The 15,268-nt window shown below is 47.7% G+C and overlaps 3 protein-coding genes across 3 annotated transcripts in view; all 3 read right to left on the bottom strand.

Moving 5' to 3' along the window:
* Window positions 1-651: 651 nt before the first annotated feature.
* Window positions 652-6,503, bottom strand: LOC135080987 (neurobeachin-like; the record flags this gene model as incomplete). The annotated part of the gene is made up of 4 exons (XM_063975711.1): window positions 652-2,138; window positions 2,865-3,016; window positions 5,651-5,847; window positions 6,407-6,503. Coding segments are annotated over 4 exons (537 nt in total), but the record flags the coding sequence as incomplete, so codon positions are not given.
* A 905-nt stretch (window positions 6,504-7,408) lies between these two features.
* Window positions 7,409-10,598, bottom strand: LOC135080988 (neurobeachin-like). Its single transcript, XM_063975713.1, has 4 exons — window positions 10,595-10,598; window positions 9,302-9,463; window positions 8,449-8,578; window positions 7,409-7,700 (listed from the first exon to the last, which is right to left on the bottom strand). Exons 1-4 carry the CDS (start codon window positions 10,596-10,598, stop codon window positions 7,424-7,426), a joined length of 573 nt encoding a protein of 190 aa, XP_063831783.1. The 3' UTR covers window positions 7,409-7,423.
* Window positions 10,599-13,863: 3,265 nt separating this feature from the next.
* LOC135080989 (neurobeachin-like) overlaps window positions 13,864-15,268 on the bottom strand; it is a 737,070-nt gene continuing 735,665 nt past the window's right edge. The window contains exons 51-54 of the mRNA XM_063975714.1: window positions 14,984-15,259; window positions 14,352-14,455; window positions 14,033-14,219; window positions 13,864-13,989 (exon numbers count right to left, since the gene is read on the bottom strand). Coding sequence (XP_063831784.1) covers window positions 13,864-13,989; window positions 14,033-14,219; window positions 14,352-14,455; window positions 14,984-15,259 — 693 coding nt within the window. The remainder of the gene's footprint in view (window positions 13,990-14,032; window positions 14,220-14,351; window positions 14,456-14,983; window positions 15,260-15,268) is intronic.

The following is a 15,268-nucleotide window of genomic DNA, read 5'->3' on the forward strand; positions in this document are numbered from 1 at the left end:
ATAGGAAAAGATGAGATTTATGACTAGGTGCGGGTAAGCCTAGATCACAGAACTGAGGTGCGGTGTCGCAATATAGCTGCAGGTGGTATGATGGTTGCGAATAACTCTATTGTGCGCCATTCACACTGGCACGGTCGATACTGAAAGATCTAACTTTCGGAATCTTGTGCCTCTATATTGACAAAAGATGGCGCCATTAAAAGAAAAATAATATTTTACTTTTGTAATAATGTAATTAATAGAATAGCAATAATCTTATTACATAGTTTTTTAGAAAAAAAATCTTTGTTGTTGGTAGAAATTAGCAATTTCCCTAAATAATTATGTGGGCAACTACGATAGTACCAGTGTGAATGGGCCCTTATCGTAGCCATAACACATTAGCTTCACCGTTATCTAGATCTACCTACATATTGACATTGGTATAAGTTGCGAAAATTACTGGGCTTTTCGCACTCTACACGCTTTCGCAAGTTAATTTAATAATTCACTAGTTTTCGGCTTCTTCAGCATACCTTATTATGTAACAATGTATATATTTATGATGTTTTTCCGTTATGAACTTTAATATTATGTTTAGATTTAAAATTAAATTAGTAAAAAAAACTTAAAAACAAAAGGTACCAAGGAAAAAATAAAGAAAACAAAAAATAATTCAATGTAACCTTTTAATAAAACCAAATAATAATTACAACAACGTCAATTCATTTGATAAAATTAAGTACTTGTACCCATCACCAAAGATAAAGAGGAATGTGAAAATTTAAGTCAAAACCATAAAAAAGTGTGAAGTAAAATAGATAATTTCATAGGATTGATCTAAAAAGATGGTAATAATTAATACTTTGAGCCTCTTTATTTCAAGAGTCGTAAATAATACAAATAAAATACAAATAAATAAAACTAAGTTATTGCACGTTAATTATACTCCAATTATAATAATAATTATGCGAGTGATGAAGATCACAATAATGGACGTTTTCAATTAGAGATCTAAGTTATCATAATAATAATGAAAGTAAAACTCGTTAAGGCTCTGATTTAGTTGCACTGCAGTCAATATTTCCCTTATGGCACTACATAATAGTAAATAATTATAATATTAATAATAAACACATGGTATTGTATACTACCATAATAATATAAATAATTTCATTAAACTATAACTACGATAATACATAAAATTGGAATGTCGCATTTTAAATTCACTTACACATAATCTAAGTACTTTACGCCGGCAAAACTAGGAAATTATCAAACAGAGCTACCATCGCGTATCGCCAATGGCTTCTCCTAGCGTATAGAAAAATTAAGTACCAATTTAATCCTACATTCTCTAAAATAGTTTGTGGAACCAACTTTATTTATTTATACAGGAATACATAATTGATTTGTGTTAATTACAATTCAGATGGTTAATAAAATTTAGATAAAATTGGTTTCACAAATCGTCGAGCATAGAGGCGCCATAGCTGCCAGTCCCCAGTTCCTTTGAAGAAGTCCCTCTGCCGTCTACACGGGACTAACTGTAATATACATTGCTCTATATTTCTGGGACATCTTTCGTGGATATTCTATAGTCATTCTCACGAAAGAGGTCTCCCTTTAGCTATATCTGTACTACTGTCAATTATCATACAGGGTGAAAGGGACAGGTTGGCAATTTTCATTGTGAATTCAGACCATGCTTTTAAGTTGAAATTAATTAGATTATTTTCCAAGACTAATTCGTCATTTTTAAAGTAGCAAGTCAAACAGAGCATATTAAATGAGTAAACAAAAAAATTTGTAAATATTTTCAGCATTAGTTTCCCAATTACATCGGGTTCCAGTGGTCTATGTTCAGTTGCCAACTTATCCTTCCCACCCTATATTTTAGTTCCCCAAAAATCCGCGGGACTATTTTACATCGCTGCTTCGTGGGACCCGGAGTTCAGTGGCGCCGCACTAACATAGTGGCTGAGGGTCGTCGGGCACCAGGCGAGGTCGTCGGGCGTCAGACGCGCGTCAGCTGCACGTAGCGGCAGGCGCAGCCGGGGCACCGCACTCAGTAGCGCTGCTGGTACTCGTGGTGCCAGCGGTTGAAGTCTATGTGGAATACCACCAGCGAGCCGTTCTCCAGGCCGGCTAGTAGGAATCTGGAAATATGAGATGAGTTTTTAAGTGTTTTTTGTTTGTTTTGTTTAAGGTCCGCAAGAGATCTAGTGATAGCACGTCCGGGTTTCAAGGCACGGCACGCCCGTATCTACGGGCATACTGAAGGCGGAGAGACATGGCAGATCACCTGCTCCCTCTAGAAATTGTGAGTCCTTTATCTTGTTATTAATTTTAAGTATCTTAGGCCGGATCAAACCTTTGTTTTGTCACCTCCTGTCATCCGCTGCTGAGGGAAGTCGAACTCTAATGATTTGCCTTCCCCCTGCTAGACTGCCTTCCCCCTGCTAGACTGCCTTCCTCCTGCTAGACTGCCTTCCCCCTGCTAGACTGCCTTCCCCCTGCTAGACTGCCTTCCCCCTGCTAGACTGCCTTCCCCCTGCTAGACTGCCTTCCCCCTGCTAGACTGCCTTCCCCCTGCTAGACTGCCTTCCCCCTGCTAGACTGCCTTCCCCCTGCTAGACTGCCTTCCCCCTGCTAGACTGCCTTCCCCCTGCTAGACTGCCTTCCCCCTGCTAGACTGCATTCCCCCTGCTAGACTGCCTTCCCCCTGCTAGACTGCATTCCCCCTGCTAGACTGCATTCCCCCTGCTAGACAGCCTTCCCCGTGCCAGACAGCCTTCCCCGTGCCAGACTGCCTTCCCCGTTCCAGACTGCTGACTGCCCTCCTGGTCTTAAACCTGGTTACGGTAGTGATCCCGGAGACTCACTTCTGGTCGTGCGACAGCGCCAGCGAGCAGACGGCGGCGCCGAGCGGCGGGAAGGCGTACAGCGGCGCCAGCGTGAAGGCGCGCCACACCTCCACTACGCCGGCGTCGCCGCCGCACACCAGGTACTCGCCGCAGCGGGACAGCGCCAGGCACTGTAAGGAAGGAAACACATTAGAAACGGTACAATATACACTGGTCATTGGTCATCACAAAAATCGACCCTCCCGCGACAAGCTTTCAAACGTATGCATCCCCACTTCCCACCAATATTGGCACCATTTAAAAGCCTAGATCTAAACTTCATTTCATTAAAGGAAAGGTTTTACCCCAAAAATGTGTCTGTAGTGTAATCCAGTCACTTCTTCAAAAAATAGGTAGTTACGCTTGAGCCAACTTTCATGGCTATAAAACTGTTAAGTTGGGATTAATCGCCATACATCTGTTAAAGAGGACACGTGAGATCATTACTTGGTTTTATAACCATAAAAATTGGTCTAATTGATCCCAGAGGTGAGCCCAAAGTGAGGTATTTTTTCAAGTCACATTTATGGTGTATGTTAATTATTTATTAAGAAATTAAATGTGTTTTTCTTTAAGGATATTTATTGGGCTTTCAAATAACACCAATATTGTTGGGGCACCATGATTGTGTCAGAAGAAAATCGTTAAAGTTCGCGTCGCGGAAGGTGCGGTTTATTTGATGTTGAGTTGCTTGCGTGGGTACACGGATAGCTGACGCGGGCTGAACCTGAACCCGCGGCGTTCTCCCATCCATCACGCGTGTAGAAACGCATGCGCATCACACGCACGCGCGGCAGAGTTCGCCGAGATCACGAGACAGGCAGAATGCGAGAGTATACAAAGAGCTTTCGCAACCTTTCGGGGTTTCTCGCTACCTCTCGGAGTAACCCCGCTGCAACGAGCCGTCCGCTGCTGTTGACTCCTGGATCCGCTGCTGTTGACTCCTGGCTCCGCTGCTGTTGACACCTAGCTCAGTGCTGTTGACACCTGGCTATAGTATTAGCGACTATACCTGGAAGTTGTCATTATGCGTGTGGTGCCTCAGTCGTCGTCCGTTCAGCGTGTATGCGGCGAGGTGCCCGCGCGCGTACGCCACCACCACCAGCCCCTCGCGCGACAGCTGGTGACACCTAGCTCCGCTGCTGTTGACACCTAGCTCCACTGCTGTTGACACCTGGCTCAGTGCTGTTGACACCTAGCTCAGTGCTGTTGACACCTATAGCTCCGCCGCTGTTGACACCTAGCTCAGCTTCAGGTGACACCTAGCTCCACTGCTGTTACCTAGCTGTAGTACCTGGAAGTTATCATTATGCGTGTGGTGCCTCAGTCGTCGTCCGTTCAACGTGTAGGCGGCAAGGTGCCCGCGCGCGTACGCCACCACCACCAGCCCTTCGCGCGACTGCTGGTGACACCTAGCTCCGCCGCTGTTGACACCTAGCTCAGTGCTGTTGACACCTAGCTCAGTGCTGTTGACACCTAGCTCAGTGCTGTTGACTCCTAGCTCCACTGCTGGTGACTCCTAGCTCCGCTGCTGTTGACACCTGGCTCCGCTGCTGTTGACACCTAGCTCCGCTGCGGTTGACACCTCGCTCCGCTGCTGTTGACACTTGCTGTAGTATTGCGACTCTACCTGGAAATTGTCGTTATGCGTGTGGTGCCTCAGCCGGCGGCCGTTCAGCGTGTAGGCGGCAAGGTGCCCGCGCGCATACGCCACCACCACCAGTCCCTCTCGCGACAGCTTGTGAGACCTAGCTCCGCCGCTGTTGACACCTAGCTCAGTGCTGTTGACACCTAGGTCCGATGCAGGTGACACCTATCTCCGCTACTGGTGACACCTGGCTCCGCTACTGGTGACTCCTATCTCCGCTGCAGTTACCTGCTGTAGTATTAGCGTGTCTACCTGGAAGTTGTCGTTATGCGTGTGGTGCCTCAGCCGTCGTCCGTTCAGCGTGTATGCGGCGAGGTGCCCGCGCGCGTACGCCACCACCACCAGCCCCTCGCGCGACTGCTGGTGACACCTAGCCCCGCTGCAGTTGACACCTAGCTTAGTGCTGTTGACACCTAGCTCAGTGCTGTTGACACCTAGCTCAGTGCTGTTGACACCTAGCTCAGTGCTGTTGACACCCAGCTCTGCTGCTGTTGACACCTACCTGGAAGTTATCATTATGCGTGTGGTGCCTCAGTCGTCGTCCGTTCAGCGTGTAGGCGGCGAGGTGTCCGCGCGCGTACGCCACCACCACCAGCCCCTCGCGCGACAGCTGGTAAGACCTAGCTCCACTGCTGGTGACACCTAGCTCAGCCGCTGTTGACACCTAGCCCCGCTGTTGATGACACCTAGCTCCGCCGTTTTTTACACCTGGCTCCGCTGCAGCTGACACCTGGCTCCGTCGCTGTTGACACCTATCTCCGCTGCAGTTACCTGCTGTAGTATTAGCGTGTCTACCTGGAAGTTATCATTATGCGTGTGGTGCCTCAGGCGTCGTCCGTTGAGTGTGTATGCGGCGAGGTGCCCGCGCGCGTACGCCACCACCACCAGCCCCTCGCGCAACTAATGGTGACACCTAGTTTCGCTGCTGGTGACATCTAGCTCCGCTACTGGTGACACCTAATTCCGCTGCTGTTGACACCTAGCTCAGTGCTGTTGACACATAGCGCCGCTGCTGGTGACACCTAGCTTCGCTGCTGGTGACACCTGTCTGCTGCTGATGACACCTAGCTCAGTGCTGTTGACACCTAGCTCCACTGCTGTTACCTAGCTGTAGTACCTGGAAGTTATCATTATGCGTGTGGTGCCTCAGGCGTCGTCCGTTCAGCGTGTATGCGGCGAGGTGCCCGCGCGCGTACGCCACCACCACCAGCCCCTCGCGCGACAGGGCCAGCTGCTGCGGCGGCCAGCCCTCGTCCGGCGCTGCTAGTGCGCGAAGCACCTCGCCGAATGTCGTGTGGATGAGCACCGGGCCGTCTGTGAAGGAGATAGTGTGAAATTATAATATAGACAGGATAGGCTTCTAGCGTGTGACGCCCTTACACATAATAAATGTATGATTTAACACATAAAACAGGTAAGAAAACTCGAAAAAGGCGCGGGATATCAAACCTATTCTCAACGAAACCAGCGGGTAGATCACGCGGCGCCGTTGTGTCGTTGAGAAGATTGTTTATAACGAGATAGCGGACGTCACATATTTGCAAAAGATTGCCACAGGTGAAATTGACTGCCCACACCTACTAGCCAAAATATCTCTGAGGGCGCCTCTAAGGCCCATGAGATTTAATCCACTTATTTTTCTTCCGAAGGCGAGACTAACTATAGACAGAATAGCTTTATATGGCGTGCTGGCGACAGATTTAACAGACTGAGTAAGGAACTAGATATTGATTTATTCTATACTAGCATACCAGCGCTTAGGCGGCTGCTAAACAAGCGTTTTTTCAAGCCTATCATGTAGTTTTTATTATTTTTTTATCATGTTGTTTATTGTAAATATGAGGTAACGGGAAGTGTGTGTGTGTGTACTCACTCAGCGACGAGGAGATGACGAGCCCGAGCTCGGCGGAGACGAGCACGGCGTTGATGGGCGCGTCGTGCCCGGTCAGCGTCACGCGCGGCGCCTGTGTGTGTGTGTGTGTGTGTGTGTGTGTGTGTGTGTGTGTGTGTGTGTGTGTGTGTGTGTGTGTGTGTGTGTGTGTACTCACTCAGCGACGAGGAGATGACGAGCCCGAGCTCGGCGGAGACGAGCACGGCGTTGATGGGCGCGTCGTGCCCGGTCAGCGTCACGCGCGGCGCCTGTGTGTGTGTGTGTGTGTGTGTGTGTGTGTGTGTGTGTGTGTGTGTGTGTGTGTGTACTCACTCAGCGACGAGGAGATGACGAGCCCGAGCTCGGCGGAGACGAGCACGGCGTTGATGGGCGCGTCGTGCCCGGTCAGCGTCACGCGCGGCGCCTGTGTGTGTGTGTGTGTGTGTGTGTGTGTGTGTGTGTGTGTGTGTGTGTGTGTGTGTGTGTGTGTGTGTACTCACTCAGCGACGAGGAGATGACGAGCCCGAGCTCGGCGGAGACGAGCACGGCGTTGATGGGCGCATCGTGCCCGGTCAGCGTCACGCGCGGCGCCTGTGTGTGTGTGTGTGTGTGTGTGTGTGTGTGTACTCACTCAGCGACGAGGAGATGACGAGCCCGAGCTCGGCGGAGACGAGCACGGCGTTGATGGGCGCGTCGTGCCCGGTCAGCGTCACGCGCGGCGCCTGTGTGTGTGTGTGTGTGTGTGTGTGTGTGTGTGTACTCACTCAGCGACGAGGAGATGACGAGCCCGAGCTCGGCGGAGACGAGCACGGCGTTGATGGGCGCGTCGTGCCCGGTCAGCGTCACGCGCGGCGCCTGTGTGTGTGTGTGTGTGTGTGTGTGTGTGTGTGTACTCACTCAGCGACGAGGAGATGACGAGCCCGAGCTCGGCGGAGACGAGCACGGCGTTGATGGGCGCGTCGTGCCCGGTCAGCGTCACGCGCGGCGCCTGTGTGTGTGTGTGTGTGTGTGTGTGTGTACTCACTCAGCGACGAGGAGATGACGAGCCCGAGCTCGGCGGAGACGAGCACGGCGTTGATGGGCGCGTCGTGCCCGGTCAGCGTCACGCGCGGCGCCGGTGTGTGTGTGTGTGTGTGTGTGTGTGTGTGTGTGTGTGTACTCACTCAGCGACGAGGAGATGACGAGCCCGAGCTCGGCGGAGACGAGCACGGCGTTGATGGGCGCGTCGTGCCCGGTCAGCGTCACGCGCGGCGCCGGCGTGTCGCCTTCGCCCACGATGCCGCCTGCGCGCGCAGACCTGGAAAGACAAGGGACGATTATAATGTTGGTCTACTACTATAGTCTGGTCTGCGAGCGCGACAGCAACATAATTACGCGCGAGAGATAAGAATGGGTAGCTTGGGGTCATTGGACAAAATTTTACGTGCTCACAGACCGGGCTTTAGTGTTACTAACAGGACCACCAACTGGAGACCCTGAGCATTTAGAGATTTTACTAACAGGGCCAACTGGGGACCCTGAGCATTTAAGGATTTAGGGGACTCTTTTCCTCTAAATTAAATGCAGAATTATATCCCTTTTCAGCGATTACGTCGAAGTTTTAATATTCACAGAATACTGATTAACATTTTTTCGAAAGCAGATGAGGCACAGAGTGCCTAGTGGAAACATAAGCCTGTCGACTAATCGGATTTGGACTCACTGTTAACTACTGTTAAGGAAGGTCAGTGAGTCACCAGAATCAACTAGATAACCGGTTCTGCGCTGCCCGCATTCAGGCAGATCCCGCGACCTTCACCAGATCGTCGGTCCACCTAGTGGGGCGCCTGCTCACATTATGTCTTCCGGAACGTGGTCGCTACCTGCCATCAGCTTTGAACCTATGCGGCCTGCCCACTGCCACTTGATTTTAGCAATTCTGCGGACTATGTGGGTCACAGGTTTTCCTGCAGATCTCCTCATTTCCGATTCGAAACTCCGAGCAAGCTGCACCTTACATGGCCCATTAATGTTCATAGTGTTTAAATGATTGAAGGCAGACTTACCAGTGCCAAAGCAGAACCGTACAGTCTTCCGAGCCGGACGCGATGTAGCAGTCGGAGGTGATGTTGCATTCCGAGCGCGACACGCACGTCACCACGCCGTAGTGCCCGAAGATTATTTGTACTATTTTGGCTGTGGACATGTAACATTCAATTGTTTATTGAATTCAAGTGTAAATAGCAGGTCATAAAGTGTAATTTTAGTTGCAGCCATTTCTAAACACGATACGACGAGCAACCAACACAACATCGTAACGTGGCACGAAGCACGGTACGACGTCGTTAAAAATTTCGCCGGTGCCGCAACTTTCCGGGATCCATTTTCAAGACGTCATATTATTGCAACGTTGGGCGTTGGGACGATTAAATAAGTAGACTGACTGCGTATTAAGAGCTATTAAGCGTCCGTTTATTGACGTGCATTGCCTTATATACTATGTAAGGGATGTGAGTGTGTGCGTAGTGACGCGCATACTACATTATAATTAAAATGACTCTCGTTATGAAAGAAATTGATGTGTACTCAGTATCTTCTGTGTTACTTCTTAATTCGTCTTCTTAATATCGGTACAAGGAAAACACGTCTAATGCAGTCCATTTTTCGAGATTAAGGCTGAGTTGCACCACCCCGGTAACAATTTTTAACGTTAGTTTAAGTTAAAGAAAGATGGTGCAACCCAGCCTAAATGTGATCGACCACACGACTAAATCGTGGTACGTTGCGATACCGTGTCGCTTGCTCGCCGTAGACTCCCACGATATAACGTCGCGTCGTGAGATAGCGCATCGTTTTGTTGCTTTTCGACCTTATGTTAAATGAGTAAGGTTTAAACTATGGTGATGTAAACCCACTGACCGGTCTCCGTGGAGAAGACCCTGAAGGAGTTGTCCCAGAAGCCGGCGGCGATGAGGAAGCGCGAGTCGACGGTGGTGACGAAGCAGTTGCTTCGCGCGCGCACCCGCTGCGAGAAGTTGTCGCCGAGTTGCCGACGCGCCGCCGCGCCCGCGCCGCCCGCCGCTGGAAGAAGAAACTTTGGTTAGTTGTATGAAGTTATAATGTAGTTTGTGAACTAAATAGAGTGATTTTGACACTTAACTGCGCCTGTAATTAAAAAAGTTATTTCATAACATTGTTTGATCTTTGTTCCGGGACTGTTCCCACCACTGCAACTCCTGTGTAGCCAGGATCTACAGCTTGACCACTTGACCGCCACAAAAACCCAACAAATGAAGGTCAAGTTTGTCCCGGGGGAAAGTTGAACTGTCATTGGACCCGCAACGAAATTAATCAGAAGAACATAGGAGGAGTTCGAAATTAAGGTTCGACTTCCCTCCATTGCAAAGCGGATGACAGGTGACAAACAAAGGTTTAAAACCTTTAAGAAAAGATTATGCACCACGGACAATAAATATCAATTAAGGGGGCCTATCTTATGAGCAATTAGCAACTACCTGCCAATAATTATCTTTGTTCGCTATTAATTTTGCATCATCATCATTTCAGCCGTAGGACGTCCACTGCTGAATATAGGCCTCCCCCAATGATTTCCACAATGGCCGGTTGGTGGCGGCCTGCATACAGCGCCTTCCCGCTACCTTTATGAGGTCGTCGGTTCACTTTGTGGGTGGACGTCCCACGCTTGAATGATACTTATGTAAAAACTACTCGTGATAACTCTTTTGGCAAATTTTAATTGTAATATGTGTGTTATAAAATGCTGTTTGTTTTTCTAATAATAAAAAAGGTAAACCCAAACAAAAGTGGGTTTTTTGTCCTTTTTTCTTTTTGCTCTATTGTCTGTGTATGACATACAATTATTTTCGAGACTTGATACCGGGATCAATGGGAGTGGCAACAGTGAGAAAGAGGTGGGACTCTCTCATGCACAGGAACTGCAGCACCGATTTCTACCAAAAAGATGATGTGGGAGAGAAAGGATTCGCAGTGGTGTTAAAGAGAGGAATCAGACAGCTTTTTGATGGATGAAAGGACTCCTCAGCCAGCGATGGCAGACAGGTGATATTAATCCCTCGAGCACAGTAATGGACATGGTATCTGCAGGAGAGACGGGATTAGTTTCTCGAACATAATAGTGGTATAGTTTGCGTCAGCGAACACGTAGAATTTTGTCTAATGACCCCAAGCTACCCATCCTTATCACTCGCACGTAATTATATTGCTGTCGCGACTGTGCCCGCAGTGAGTGTGCGAGCGCGACAGCAACATAATTACGCGCGAGCGATAAGGATGGGTAGCTTGGGGTCATTGGACAAAATTCTACGTGTTCGTAGACCAGACTATAGCGGTGGGAGAAAAGTGGGAGTAGTCTTTCATGCATAGGAGTAGTTGCGGCGATTGGGTTTAGGATTATAGTCTATTCAGCGTAAGATGGTGATTATGACAGTTCTATTTAGTGAGGCGCTCCTTATAAACCTAATCGATATTTTTTAGAATCGAGAATATTTTCTATAGAAATCTAATCGCCTTTTATTTGTTTGATTTTTAATCTTGATCAAAATTATATCTATGAATTTGAACTATCTGGAAATGGAATAAACGTGAATATTCTTAGTGGTACAAAACAAATCACAAAGAATTAAATATATGCATTTTATTCAATAAAACATCAAAATAACAATAACAAACAATACGTGGAGAAATCGCATAAAACAAAACCGTCATCAAAGGCAAACGCACACGTACTGACTTAGCTTTGACCTGCCTAAGATAATAATCGTGATTCGATGGTAAGATGACCACCATACCGATTACAGATTTATTGCGATTGTTTATGTCCCATCCCTATGAGCAAAAGTTCCGACTAACGCAGAAGCAATTCATTTAATATTTTTTCACATTTTTTTCTAAATAATAAACTAATAAATAATTAGAAATTCTTGTTTAGGTTAATTGAGAAAGATTAGTGATTGATATTTTGGAAGGATGAAAACACACAAAAGTAATTGATTTTTACAACTCAATATTTTTATTCGTAGAAAGTTAGAATCATAAAACGAAACGTTTTATCTGTCTAAATCACCATCATAAGTTGAATGAACTATAGTCACCTATGCGCTAGAGTGGTATTAGTGGGAAATGGGGGTGGGATTAGTCCCGTACTCACCCCAAACAGGGTCCATGATGAGCGGGTGCGGCGGCGGCGCGTGCTCGGGCGCGTGGCGCGGCGCGGCGTGCGCGCAGCCTCCGCCCGCCCAGCGGTGCGCCGCGAATGCACGCGCTGCGGATACCTATGGGGAATATACGCTTTAATACATAGGCCTTTAGGTCACTTATTAAATACAAGTTGTATGAAAAAATGCTAGTTTTTTTTTATTTGCACAAACACACACACACACGGTTATAGTGTACTAGCTTTCCGCCCGCGGCTTCGCCCGCGTGGAATTTTGTCTGTCACAGAAAAACTTTATCGCGCGCGTCCCTGTTTCAAAAACCGGGATAAAAACTATCCTATGTTCTTTCCCGGGACTCAAACTATCTCTATGCCAAATTTCATCAAAATCGGTTGCGAGGTTTAAGCGGGAAAGCGTAACAGACAGACAGACAGACAGACAGAGAGACAGTTACTTTCGCATTTATAATATTAGTTGGGATTGGGTAATGGCACAGAAGGCGTACATTTTTCGTTTTTTTATAGGTACGCTTATGTATAAATAGGTAATTTAGATTGCAAACATTTTTTTTTCCTTTAAAGTTTATAATTGTTTCAAAGTTTATAATTATTTCTTAAGCCCTCATAACTTTATTCTCGCTCAACATCCCAGAGAATTGGGCATGGCTGAAAACCAGTGTTGCAAGGATCTGTCCTTACAACGTATACTGAGCCAGGTCCAATTGCCTTCGGTGTACTTATTAGTTGTAAGTCTAACTACCTGTACCTACCTATGTCTAATGGTTCGAAGGCAATAAATACATTTTTTATTTTTATTTTATTTTATTTATTTTTATGGCGGCCCTCACTCGCTTGACTGATGAACAGAAAGGTAGTGGCACCTGGATGCGGGCAGCGCAGGACCGGTTATTTTGGAAATCCTGGGCATACTTTTGTCCACCGTCATTTGGTTAGAACGAAGCGATCTAAACAAATTCTTACCGTAACAGCAGCAGGTATACGTATTAGTCGAGACATGAACCACAGCTGCATATGAGAGTAGTTTGAGTTGTAGGCAGACGTCATCGGGTGCTGCTGCGAACATTAACGGTGCTAGATGCATAGTAGACGCTCTTGGAGGATGAGGCTCGCTTAGCAGCTGGTTCTTAGCATGACAGCAGTGGAAAATACCAGCTGAGTTGTCTGAGAGCCTGAGATGTTAGCGTTTGAGGGCAGCTTCTATTGACCAAAGGCAAGGATGAGCTTGTTTGCATCAACTCACCGTGACAGCAGCAGGCATAGCCAGCTGTGGATACGTGTTGGCTGACACATGGACCACAGCTGCATTTGAGAGTAGTTTAAGTCGTAGACAGACGTCATCAGGTCCTGCCGCAAACATCAGTGGTGCCAGATGCATAGTAGACGCTCTTGGAGGATGAGGTTCGCTCAGCAGCTGGTTCTTACTGTGACTGGAGTGGATATAACCAGCTAAGGGTATGTGTTGGCTGAGAGAATGAGACGTAGACCATTGCAGCATTTGAGGGTAGCTTCTAATTGACTAGAGGGCAAGTATGAGCTGTGTTTCTGAGCAAAATGCTTACCGTAACAGCAGCAGGCATAGCCAGCTGTGGATACGTATTGGCCGAGACATGGACCACAGCTGCATTTGAGGGTAGTTTAAGTCGTAGACAGACGTCATCAGGTGCTGCTGCGAACATTAACGGTGCTAGATGCATAGTAGACGCTCTAGGGGGATGCGGTTCACTTAACAGCTGGTTCTTAGCATGACAGCAGTGGAAAATACCAGCTGAGTTGTCTGAGAGCCTTAGACTTCAGCGTTTGAGGGCAGCTTCTAATTGACCAGAGGCAAGGATGGGCTTGTTTGCAATTAAAACAAGTTCTTAGACATGACATGAACCACAGCTGCATTCGAGGGTAGTTTGAGTCGTAGACAGACGTCATCAGGTGCTGCCGCAAACATTAACGATGCTAGATGCATAGTAGACGCTCTTGGAGGATGAGGCTCGCTTAGCAGCTGGTTCTTACCGTGACTGGAGTGGATATAACCAGCTAAAGGTATGTGTTGGTTGAGAGAATGAGACGTAGACCATTGCAGCATTTGAGGATAGCTTCTAATTGACTAGAGGGCAAGTATGAGCTGTGTTTCTGAGCAAAATTCTTACCGTAACAGCCGCGGGCATAGCCAGTTGTGGATACGTATTGGCCGAGACATGAACCACAGCAGCATTTGAGGGTAGCTTCAGCCTCAAACACACGTCATCAGGTGCTGCTGCGAACATTAACGGTGCTAGATGCATAGTAGACGCTCTTGGGGGATGAGGCTTGCTGAGAAGCTGGTTCTTACCGTGACATCAGTGGACATAACCAGCTGAGTTGTCTGAGAGTCTGAGATGTTAGCGTTTGAGGGCAGCTTCTATTGACCAGAGGCAAGGATGAGCTTGTTTGCATCAACTCACCGTGACAGCAGCAGGCATAGCCAGTTGTGGATACGTGTTGGCTGACACATGGACCACAGCTGCATTTGAGGGTAGTTTAAGTCGTAGACAGACGTCATCAGGTGCTGCCGCGAACATTAGCGGTGCTAGATGCATAGTAGACGCTCTCGGGGAATGCGGCTCGCTTAGCAGCTGGTTCTTACCGTGACTGGAGTGGATATAACCAGCTAAGGGTATGTGTTGGATGAGAGAATGAGACGTAGACCATAGCAGCATTTGAGGATAGCTTCTAATTGACTAGAGGGCAAGTATGAGCTGGGTTTCTGAGCAAAATTCTTACCGTAACAGCAGCGGGCATAGCCAGTTGTGGATACGTATTGGCTGACACATGGACCACAGCTGCATTTGAGGGTAGTTTAAGTCGTAGACAGACGTCATCAGGTGCTGCCGCGAACATTAACGGTGCCAGGTGCATAGTAGACGCTCTTGGAGGATGAGGCTCGTTTAACAGCTGGTTCTTACCGGGACTGGAGTGGATATAACCAGCTAAGGGTATGTGTTGGCTGAGAGAATGAGACGTAGACCATTGCAGCATTTGAGGATAACTTCTAATTGACTAGAAGGCAAGTATGAGCTGTGTTTCTGAGCAAAATTCTTACCGTAACAGCCGCGGGCATAGCGAGCTGTGGATACGTATTGGCTGACACATGGATCACAGCTGCATTTGAGGGTAGTTTCAGCCTCAAGCACACGTCATCAGGTGCTGCTGCGAACATTAACGGTGCCAGGTGCATAGTAGACGCTCTTGGAGGATGCGGTTCACTTAGCAGCTGGTTCTTACCGTGACTGGAGTAGATATAACTAGCTAAGGGTATGTGTTGGCTGAGAGAATGAGACGTAGACCATTGCAGCATTTGAGGGTAGCTTCTAATTGACCAGAGGCAAGTATGAGCTTTGTATCAAAATTCTTACCGTGACAGCAGCAGGCATAGCCAGCTGTGGATACGTATTAGCTGACACATGGACCACAGCTGCATTTGAGGGTAGTTTCAGCCTCAAGCACACGTCATCAGGTGCTGCTGCGAACATTAACGGTGCCAGGTGCATTGTAGACGCTCTTGGAAGATGTGGCTCGTTGACCAGCTGGTTCTTACCGTGACTGGAGTGGATATAACCAGCTAAGGGTATGTGTTGGATGAGATAATGAGACGTAGACCATCGCAGCATTTGAGGGTAGCTTCTAATTGACTAGAGGGC

The sequence above is a fragment of the Ostrinia nubilalis genome, chromosome 19 (assembly GCF_963855985.1).
Source record: "Ostrinia nubilalis chromosome 19, ilOstNubi1.1, whole genome shotgun sequence".
Classification (NCBI taxonomy): domain Eukaryota; kingdom Metazoa; phylum Arthropoda; class Insecta; order Lepidoptera; family Crambidae; genus Ostrinia; species Ostrinia nubilalis.